Below are 10932 nucleotides of genomic sequence, written 5' to 3'. Positions count from 1 at the left end.
CATACTTTGATGGTGGCATGAGGACACACCCTCTCTGATGAAGGACAACAAGCTGCAACAAGCTGCGTCACTTCACTCCGTCTGATGGAAGCTGAAGTGAAGCACGGAGCTCCTTTTCTACAGATCTGCTGAGGACAGAAGAGAGCTGCACACTGAGGAAGTTCATGTCTACAAGATCAGTAAGTGGAGCTGTGATTGGTGGAATGACATCATTGATGGTTGTGAACGTGTGATTGTTTAAAGCTGGTAAACAAGATGGCGCCTGTGTGAGCAGGCAGAGAAGCTGCTGTTAGTCTGAATGATGACACTGTGATGAAGAAGAGGAGCTCAGTCTGATCTGGGGTCTGTGAGGACTGTTACTGATGAGGAGGGGAAGGTAGCAGTCGGAAGGGGCACTAGGACCCAGCAGGGACCAGAGAGCTCACCTGGGCCTTTGTTCCTGCACTGAAACACACCTGAGAGACGCTCTGTTTGCTCTCACCTGCTGATTCTGTCCTTTAAGTCCACAAAGCTTCATGTTCATTTCTTCATGTGCTTTTAAAGCATTTAGTCACTTTGTAGAGTGTTTGAATGTGTTTGTTTTCTCTAGTATTCAGTGTTTCTCTCGTTGACATTTTAATGTTACCGGTACCAGACCTCGGGGTAATCTGGACCGGCAGCAAAGGTTACACAGGCGAGGAAGCACTGTGCAGCCTGTGGATTAATAATAGAGAGAGGACACACGTTAACATCATGCTCAAACCAGAGCTAGTTTTATTCTGAGCTGCACATGAAGGTTCTCTCCAATAGATCCACAGCAGCACCACCTGCTGACGTGATTGTGTAATACCTCAATATATCGTCTGAAAGAGTGCATTTCTTAACAAAGAAAAAGGGGAAGGGATCTTTTTTATTAAAAACTAGTGAGTAGCATTTCCAACCTTTTACATTAATAGGGTTTAAAGAAGGAAAAAGAAAGTTTGTCTTTCCCCAGAAGTCTAAAGTTTAACAGAAGACAACAACACAAAGTGTCCCATGAGAGTTTTAGTGTTGAGGTGAATGACCTCTATGTGTTTGTCCTGATGAAGATAAATAATGTGTGAGTTCTTCCAGCAGGTTGTTCTGAAGGTGTGGACTCTGCAATGAATCAGGCTGAGGACGCAGAGGACAGTGTCCCTCCCTCTGAAGCCCCTCTGTGTGGGGGACATGACAGACAGACCAAAGCTCAGAGGTGAGAGGACCATCTCCAACTGTCCTCCACTTGTCTCCATGTCTGAACTTCTTTGACTCCTTGACTCTGGTTCTACATGTGTGACCAGGATCCAACATAGACCTGGACCTGGACTTGTAGCTGGACCTGATTCTGAACCTGGTCTGCGATGTGGACCTGAACCCAGCTGTGTGTCCATGAAGAGTAACCAGTCTATGAATCATCCTATAAAATTCAAAGATGTCCGTCCCTCGGCTGATGCAAGGTGAGGTTCTCAGGCTGATGATGAGGTGTTTCTATCACTCTCTGGTGGAGGTCCTGTGTTTCTTTCTCCAGGGCCCTTCAGAAGTGTCCAGTGAGGGAGGGAGAAATCCATGGAGGGTTTGGTGAGACCTATTGGGACTAAACCAAACTGACTTGTGAAGAAATCAGTCATGTGGTCCACATCCAGACATCATGATTAGATGATGATGTAATCTCAGGGTTTCTTTCAGTTCACATCAGCAGAGCGGAAAGTCTCCTGAACCCAGCTGTGTGTCCATGAAGAGTGATTGGTGTACAGATGTTCTAAATTACTTCAATAATCGACGCCAACCTTATGACCCTCAGTAAGTTCTTAAACAGATGGAGAACTGTTCTGATCCTCAGTTATGAATCACAGAAACGGTAATGTTTGTTTAAGGTGTTGTTTCCATGACGATCCATCATCACAGAAGTCATTATCTTTATCTAACTGGTCTAACTGTGTGTTTTTAAGTGTGAATCATTAACTGTAAACGTTCTGAGATGTAAACACAATGGGAGCTAGTTCCTCCACATCAGGATCAGCAGAGGTCACATTATGAGACAGCTACAGGTTTCAGACAGATGACTGGGACTGAACATGCGATTAGAAAAAACTCTAAACTATGTGGAAGAGACATGGTCAGCTTGTCCACAGTGCCCTGTGGACCACCTGATGTGGTCTCTGGACTCCATGCTGCGGTTCAGTAGACTCTGTACCAGATGCAGATGTCTGCAGACGTTGTTTTTATGGCCCACAGTAAGAATTAAAGACAGATGAAACTGATGGCTAACTGTCACTCAACTAATAAACTGTCCGTCATCATCTGCAGTTTTTTGCATCTGGTTTTCATGATGATCAATCGTGACAGAAGCCAATATCTTTAACTATCTGTTGTATTGGTGTTGATCGTCCAAACACCATATGAGCTGATGGTTCATGGTTCCTCCACAGAGAAGACAAGGAGAGCTCAGAGGTTCCCAATTGTCAGTTTGCCCAGCAGCATCAAACACACCTGGACTCCATCTTCATGGTGTGTACATGTACAACTACTTTAACATCTCTCATTTTACCATCAGCTCCATGCTGCACTTTGTAGACCAGTGGATTATCCAACACTATCCAACATGGACCTGATGGTGGCTTCCATGGTTCTAGTTTGTTTCATTCCTAGAATGTTCTGTTCCAGCTGCTGGAGGAGGACATCCTTACTTTTGTGAAGAACGAGCTAAAGAAGATCCAGAAGGTTGTAATTTCAGGTTACCCAGAATGCTTGGAGATGGAGGATGAAGACGTGCTGGATGAAGAGCAGAGGACGAGCAGAGAGGCATTTGTGAAGATCTCAGTGCACTTCCTGAGGAAAATGAAGCAGGAGGAGCTGGCCGACCGTCTGCAGAGCAGTAAGAGGATTTCTCTAACGACTTACCATGCTGATGAATGAGACCTTCACTAATGTCTCAAGAGATAGACAGAAAATATTCATGGAGTCATTCTCTGAGGAAAGGTCATGTTGAAATCTGTTCTTTGACTCGATGATCTTTGTCTTCATTTAGGTCTTCCTTCTGCAGATTGTCAACGTGAACTCAAATCCAACTTGAAGAAGAAGTTCCAGTCTGTGTTTGAGGGCATCGCTAAAGCAGGAAACCCAACCCTTCTGAATGAGATCTACACTGTTAAATGTTTCCGTTAATTTACACCCAAATTTCAACATGATTTACCTGTTATTTGTAATAACTGCAGCTTACTGTAAATTTTTAGGGAATACATGTTAAATAACGCCTCATGTATGTTATTTAACACCTCATTGCTAAATAACATTCATTTTTGTTATTTAACAGCACAACCGAACATTCAAAGATGGCGGCCAGAGTTAGATGGTCTGGTATGGTCATGTTTTGGGGATAAGTGCCGATAAACGCAATTTTATGCTTAGATTATAAAAAATATATTATTTATCATTGGAGAAGTTAGCAATTTTTCGTTTTTGTAAGTTGCAAAACAATGACTAATTCATTATTGTCAATGTTGCATACTAAGAAATTAAATATTGTATGCATTCACTGAATGAAGGTTAGACAGAACACCAAGTGATTTCTGTACTGCAAATGTTATAAAGAATCATCTTGCTTTTATTACCATAATCATACCTCCCGATTTTAAACGAGACACCTAACATTTAATTGACTAACTGCGCTCCAAATCTGTGTGTGTAGATGTGTGTGTGCGTGTGTGTGTGTGTGTCTTTCTGATCACGTTCGCGCCACTTTCTGAAATAACAGGTTCATACAGTATTTTTTGCATTCTGGCAAAGAGCGAGTAAGAAGGCATTTGAACCTGCAACGCAACGGACACACGGCCATTCCATGTCGGAGGATCGCTCTGGTTACATCGAGGAAAACCACAACAATCCGGTGAGATTAACTAGAATTTCTTTAAAGTCATGCATAGTTAACATTTATCAGTGATGTTGAGGTATACTAAACGCCACGGACTTGCACTAGCGTCGGCGGCCGGGCTTGAACAACTTCACATGCTCCGCTCTGGTCACCCGGCACCCGCGCGCACTGGTCTGATGCGTCACAACTTCACAACAACCGGGAGTTATTCGCGCGTCATTGACTTAGCAGGCTGTGATTGGAAATCGGGACTGGAGCTGTCCCGGCCGGGACAAATCAAAATTGCCCATAATTCGGGATGTTCCGGGTAATACGGGAGGGTTGGTGTGGGATGGTTCTGATTCCGCTGTGTTTTTTTTTAAACCGCCCGCTGGCGCTCCTGCGAGATTTGCGTTGGGTCTCGCGGGACCCGGCGGCACACAATCCCAATGTAGCCCTCTAGTCTGTACTTCAGATTAGCTATATGTGTCACAGAGTAGAGCGCTGAAAACCACTCCACCCGCCACTGTGGCTTGTATGCGAGGCAAAGTCACCCGCCATTGGCTTGTGGCAGGTGCTAATTTCCCACCCTGGGTGTGTCTATTTTACATTACATTTGTTTTTGTTTTTAATTACAGATGCAGATGCAGGGCACTATCCCTGATCACACTGCTGATCAAGAAGATCTCACTGCATGTATCCCTCAGAACCAGGTGGAAATTTGAATGGTGTCTTATAATCTATCAATAAGTCTTGTGTTGTTCAAGACTAAACCGACAAATGAAAGGATGAAGGAAGTTCTTCGTCAGCTTGATGATGATGTCGAGCTGTCCTATCAAGTCATCCATCTTCTTCTGTCTCACTTTTCCGAAGATGTCTCAGGACTTGATATGCCAGTGCAGCTGACCTTGAGAGTTCACTAGCTTTACCTGCAACGCCTCGTCTGATACTTCTTGGTAAGTTGGTTTTAGTGTTGTATGTAGTGAATTAAATGGTATCAAACTAAACTCTGTATTCAAATTGAAAACTAAAACAGAAATTTGACAGTTAAAACATTTCTGTTTCAGGAGAAACAGGAAACCACTTCCAACGCTGGATGCTCAGCATTGAGGGCCAGATTGTGGGCGAAGGGATCCAGTCCACCTTTGTGACAGGGCTGGCGTCTTTTTTCTCCGGTTTTTATATCTTCAACCTACAGTACCAAGAGGAGGCAGCGTGCACACTTGAATTCATCCAGAGGTAAGACATTGTCTGTTAACACCTGCATTTGTTCTGGCCTAGCTGTGGCTCAAGCATGGTTTCAGCAGGTCTGGTGATGGGATTTAGCAATTAACTTTGCTTTAGAAAGTTTTAGTGCAACTTACAATATTCATAGATGCATAGGATAGTTTGTTGAGGATAGTTCATGGACATTTGTTGTCTTGTTGTAGTGTTAGTCTGTGTGAATTACTAGATTTCCAACCAGTGTATAATTTTTCAGACGCTTTGTGGGTATAAACCCAGAAAAGGGGACAAAGGCTGCAAAGGGGAAAAAAAGAACGGTAAATTCACACATCGCCAGCCTCTTGCGCAGACTGATGGACTTCCAGTGGGATTTCATTTCAAAAAGGTGAGATAGATACATACATTCATGCTCTTTGCCATTGTTTCAATAAATTTTACTTTTCAGACTTTCTATTATTTATGTCTCTCTCTCTCTCTCTCTCTTTCAGTGGAGGTGCGTTCAGGTGCGTTCTGGGCAATGTAGTGTATTTTTCTATGATTGATCCGATCTATATGTGCCTACATTTGTAAGTATTTAACTTTCAGTGTTACTATTACAATAAAAAAGTTAATTTGAACATGGAACTATTCGTTTTCTTTCACTTAAGTGTTATGTGATGTATTATGCCTATTCTTATAATAACTCAAGCTAGAAATATGTATATTACAATCAATGGTACACATTACTATGCTAAAATAATAATCAATACATTTTAAAAGCAATATTTAAAGGAAACTAAATAAATGGTGATTTAACATGAAAATAATGGTAACCCTGCTGCCAGTAAAGTCCTGTTAAAAAACATTACGGGTGTGCACTTTAAAAAAACATTAACAGGAATAAACCGTTAAAATAACATGAAAATAATGGTAACCCTGCTGCCAGTAAATTCCTGTTAAAAAACATTACGGGTGTGCACTGTAAAAAAACATTAACAGGAATAAACTGTTAAAATAACATGAAAATAATGGTAACCCTGCTGCCAGTAAATTCCTGTTATTTAACGGGGAAATAATTTACAGTGTACACAGAGCTCTACATCACAGAGGGAGGGGCTGCAGAGGTCAATCAAGAACATGAGGTCAGACAGATTGAAAGAGCATCCAGGAGACCAGCCAGACCAGAAACCACCATCAGACAAGAAGACCTCTTCAAAGCCTCAGCTGGAGGAGAAGAACCAATAAGAACAGTGATGACTAAGGGAGTGGCTGGCATTGGGAAAACAGTCTTAACACAGAAGTTCACTCTGGACTGGGCTGAAGACAAACACAACCAGGACATACAGCTCACATTTCCATTTACCTTCAGAGAGCTGAATGTGCTGAGAGAGAAGAAGTACAGCTTGGTGGGACTTGTACATCACTTCTTCAGTGAAATCAGAGCAGCAGGAATCTGCAGGTTTGAAGAGTTCCAGGTTGTGTTCATCTTTGACGGTCTGGATGAGTGTCGACTTCCTCTGGACTTCCACAACAATGAGATCCTGACTGATGGCACAGAGTTGGCCTCAGTGGATGTGCTCCTCACAAACCTCATCAGGGGGAAGCTGCTTCCCTCTGCTCGCCTCTGGATAACCACACGACCTGCAGCAGCCAATCAGATCCCTCCTCAGTGTGTTGACATGGTGACGGAGGTCAGAGGGTTCACTGATCCCCAGAAGGAGGAGTACTTCAGGAAGAGGTTCAAAGATAAGAAGCAGTCCAGCAGGATCATCTCTCACATCAGGACCTCACGAAGCCTCCACATCATGTGCCACATCCCAGTCTTCTGCTGGATCACTGCTACAGTTGTGGAGGACATGTTGAAGACCACAGAGCTGCCCAAGACCCTAACTGAGATGTACATCCACTTCCTGGTGGTCCAGTCCAAAGTGAAGAAGGTCAAGTACGATGGAGGAGCTGAGACGGATCCACACTGGAGTCCAGAGAGCAGGAAGATGATCGAGTCTCTGGGAAAACTGGCCTTTGATGAGCTGCAGAAAGGCAACCTGATCTTCTATGAATCTGACCTGACAGAGTGTGGCATCAATATCACAGCAGCCTCAGTGTACTCAGGAGTGTTCACTCAGATCTTCAGAGAGGAAAGAGGACTGTACCAGGACAAGGTGTTCTGCTTCATCCATCTGAGTGTTCAGGAGTTTCTGGCTGCTCTTCATGTCCACCTGACCTTTTTCAGCTCTGGTGTCAATCTGCTGTCAGAAGAACAAACAACCTCCCTGTTGTCTAAAGTCTTTGGTGACAAACCTGAACCAATGCGTCTCTACCAGAGAGCTGTGGACCAGGCCTTACAGAGTCCTAATGGACACCTGGACTTGCTCCTCCGCTTCCTTCTGGGTCTTTGCCAGGAGACCAATCAGACTCTCCTACAAGGTCTTCTGACACAGACAGGAAGTTGCTCACCGACCAATGAGGAGTTAGTCCACTACATCAAGGAGAAGATCAGTGAGGATGTGTCTCCAGAGAAAAGCATCAATCTGTTCCACTGTCTGAATGAACTGAATGATGTTTCTCTAGTGGAGGAGATCCAACAGTCCCTTAGATCAGGACGTCTCTCCTCAGATGAGCTGTCTCCTGCTCAGTGGTCAGCTCTGGTCTTCATCTTACTGTCATCACAGGAAGATCTGGAGGTGTTTGACCTGAAGAAATATCGTGCTTCAGAGGAGGCTCTTCTGAGGCTGCTGCCAGTGGTCAAAGCCTCCAACAAAGCTCAGTAAGTACAGTTAGATTTATACATCAGACTCAAATATGCTGCCATCTTTTCTACTTATTGTTCATATTTTCTTCATTGTTGTTTCTTCAGACTGAGTGACTGCAACCTCTCAGAGAGAAGCTGTGAAGCTCTGTCCTCAGTCCTCAGCTCCCAGTCCTCTAGTCTGAGAGAACTGGATCTGAGCTACAACGGCCTGCAGGATTCAGGAGTGAAGCTGCTTTGTGAAGGACTGAAGAGTCCACGCTGTGACCTGGAGACTCTCAGGTCAGGATTCAATTATTGTCCCCTCAGTGTGATACATTTCTGACCTTCAAAAGATTCCTTCTGCTTACATGATTTAAATCACAATTGTTTTATTATTATTTCCATTGATGTGTTGTAGTTTGTTTTCAATATAATGTTTCAAATAGAAATATTGGAGATCAATTATAGATTCATCAGTAATGTTATCGTATTGTTTTTTTAAATAAGTGGGTGTTTTGTGACTGGAAACCAGTTAGGAAACCATGTTAATGTGACCCCCTAGTATCTCAGTCCTGCAGTGACCTTCTAGCCCTCACAGCTCCCTCAGATCATGTGACATGTGTTTGCAGGCTCTCAGGCTGTCTGATCACAGAGGAAGGCTTTGCTTCTCTGGCCTCAGCTCTGAGCTCCAACCCCTCCCACCTGAGAGAGCTGGACCTGAGCTACAACCATCCAGGAGACTCAGGAGTGAAAGTGCTGTCTGCTGGACTAGAGGATCCACACTGGACACCGGAGACTCTCAGGTATGAAGAGGCTGCAGCCACAGACCATCAGTCTGATAGAAGAGGTAGAGCTGGAAAGCTTTTCTCTGTCCCACTGTTAGCTTGGTTAATGTGACCCTGACACACCAAGCTGACCTCAAACCACCAGAGACTCATCAAACTGTAGCCAGATGAGCCTAAACAGGGAGGAAGGTGATGTAAGGCTTGCTCCTCTGGAGCCTTGTCTTGTTTCCACGTTATAAGAGAAGACAGCCGTGTATCCTGACACGTTGACGGACCAAAAAAGAGCTAAAAGAGAGAGAATAGTGGACTTCCATCCATCAGGTGACACAAAGACTCCTGATGAACCATCATGTTAATGTGTACCTGCTGGATGTGGAAGCAGCTGGTTGATCTCATGTCAGACAGAACTACTTTAAAAGATGATCACATGTCAAATGTTGTGTTCACAGCTTGTTGTCACTGAACCAGGTTTAAACATTTGATTCAATGAGGTAAACTGAGTGTGAAATGGAAGATGATGGTCAGTATAATAATGATGATAGTAGATGATGAATGAGAGAACATGATGAGCTGAGGTCATCGGCCAATCAGAAGAAGAGGTGCTCCATGTGGACATGAAGGACCAAGCTGTGTGTATGAGAGTGATGTCATGTCCATGTCTCCATGCTGCTCTGACCCTCCTCCTCCTTTCAGGGTGGAGCCTGCTGGAGTCCAATGGTTCAGACCAGGTCTGAGGAAGTGTAAGTGGACGATGAAACCATCTTCACACTGTGGCATCACTCATTCACCTCTGTGATGTCATAATCAAAGTGTCACTAAATGAACACATGGTTTATAACTGCAGCTGTATTGTGTCTTGTTCTCTCATCAGATTCCTGTGAACTCACAATCGACACAAACACAGTAAACAGAAAACTCAAACTGTCTGACAACAACAAGAAGGTGACATGTGTGGATGAGTATCAGTCATACCCTGATCATCCAGACAGATTTGACCACTGGCCTCAGCTGCTGTGTAGAACTGGTCTGACTGGTCGCTGTTACTGGGAGGTCGAGTGGAGCGGAAATGTTTATTTATCAGTGAGTTACAGAGGAATCAAGAGGAAAGGAAGCAGTAGACATTGTTGGTTTGGACACAATGATCAGTCCTGGAGTCTGAGATGCTCTGAAGAAGGTTATTCTGTCCGTCACAATAAGACAAGAGTGTCTATCACCTCCTCCTCCTCCTCCTCCTCCTCCTCCTCCTCTGGTAGAGTAGCAGTGTATGTGGACTGTCCTGCTGGCTTTCTGTCCTTCTACAGAGTCTCCTCTGACACACTGATCCACATCTACACCTTCAGCACCACATTCACTGAACTTCTTTATCCTGGGTTCTTTCTCTGGCCTGATACCTCAGTGTCTCTGTGTTCTCTGCAGGAGGGAGAGTCTCCTCCTGGTGGAGAACCTTCCTCTCTGTAGGAGGAAGAGTCTCCTCCTGGTGGAGAACCTTCCTCTCTGCTCACCACATAGTTCAGTCTGTACAGCTGATGTAGGTTCATGTGGATGTAGATGCAGGTGGAGCAGGTGAGGGGTACCTGAGCTGGTCTGGACTCTTGGGGTCCACAGCTCTCTGGGTCTTGTGGTGTTGCAGATGGACGTCTCAAAGAGCTCAGCGAGGTGTGTTTTAATGTTGCTGTGCTCGTTGTCTCTGTGGATGAATCAATAAATGATATAATTATAGATGAATCTTTATGTTGCAATGTTTTGATCCAATTTTAACTTTAAATCTTTATAAATGTGTTTAAATCTAATTTGACATAATCGGGTTTGTCGTGAACCAAGAACTTTTTGAAAGCTACAGCTGAAGAAAATATTTAATGACAGTTTGTATCAGTTACTTGTGTTTTATTAACGTTTATATAATGTTTAGCCCCTCCATGTATTACTTTGGTTTAACAGGAATATAATTGATTGTTCTTAATGTTAATCAATGACTTGTAATAGTAAACGGTGTCGTTAAGGGGCATCATGGCGGCGTGGTGGTCAGCACGGTGGTTTGAAGAAGGTTCTGGGTTCAAACCCCTCAGCCCCAGGGGGAGAGTCTGTCACGAGTACCAATAGAGTGTTTGTGTTGAATTCAGCTGCAAAGTGTTTAAGTAGATTTTATGTTTTTTCAAGACAATAATGGGAAGCTGCATTTATTTAAAACACCAAAATAAAGCTTTTCATTTATGATCAATTCTAAACTAATTTCTTGTTATTCGTTTTAAAATTTCTCGTTCATTTTAAGTAAAAAACAAGAAAATAAAAACAACTAATCCTGCTCCGATGGGATGTGTTAGCACCATTCATCCATATACACAGCGATACTGTCACGTACTCGGGTC

At 43.6% G+C, this 10932-nt stretch overlaps 1 protein-coding gene across 5 annotated transcripts; it reads left to right on the top strand.

Annotated features, from left to right (window-relative positions):
* On the top strand, positions 1-10147 carry LOC119197591 (protein NLRC3-like). 5 transcript variants are annotated; one of them, XR_009957064.1, is made up of 12 exons: positions 1-179; positions 1093-1210; positions 1299-1797; positions 2427-2505; positions 2662-2872; positions 3026-3883; positions 4486-4560; positions 4721-4803; positions 4915-5086; positions 5328-5456; positions 5560-5574; positions 6134-6242. XR_009957064.1 is itself a non-coding variant. In XM_062565566.1 (12 exons), the coding sequence occupies exons 2-12, from the start codon at positions 1122-1124 to the stop codon at positions 10022-10024; spliced, it is 3441 nt and encodes a 1146-aa protein (XP_062421550.1). In that variant the 5' UTR covers positions 1-179; positions 1093-1121; the 3' UTR covers positions 10025-10147. The 5 variants fall into 5 exon arrangements, 1 of the variants encoding a protein (XP_062421550.1); XM_062565566.1 differs by lacking the exons at positions 4486-4560; positions 4721-4803; positions 4915-5086; positions 5328-5456; positions 5560-5574 and adding exons at positions 7908-8081; positions 8411-8584; positions 9260-9306; positions 9438-10147 and having other exon boundaries at positions 1299-1454; positions 1684-1797; positions 3026-3151; positions 6134-7817; XR_009957065.1 differs by lacking the exon at positions 6134-6242 and having other exon boundaries at positions 1096-1210; positions 5560-5920.
* Positions 10148-10932: the final 785 nt, after the last annotated feature.

Source organism: Pungitius pungitius, chromosome 11 (genome assembly GCF_949316345.1).
Source record: "Pungitius pungitius chromosome 11, fPunPun2.1, whole genome shotgun sequence".
In the NCBI taxonomy this organism is placed as follows: domain Eukaryota; kingdom Metazoa; phylum Chordata; class Actinopteri; order Perciformes; family Gasterosteidae; genus Pungitius; species Pungitius pungitius.
Note: the sequence above shows the minus strand (reverse complement) of the source record. Positions and strands in the feature narration are given on the sequence as shown.

Bases quoted from the DNA above. Each gene is read 5' to 3' on its own strand.
- LOC119197591 (XM_062565566.1), top strand. From the start codon at position 1,122: ATGAATCAGGCTGAGGACGCAGAGGACAGTGTCCCTCCCTCTGAAGCC. The intron at 1,455-1,683 runs GTGAGGTTCTCA...GGTTTCTTTCAG, and splicing joins CGTCCCTCGGCTGATGCAAG to TTCACATCAGCAGAGCGGAA. The intron at 8,585-9,259 runs GTATGAAGAGGC...TCCTCCTTTCAG, and splicing joins TGGACACCGGAGACTCTCAG to GGTGGAGCCTGCTGGAGTCC.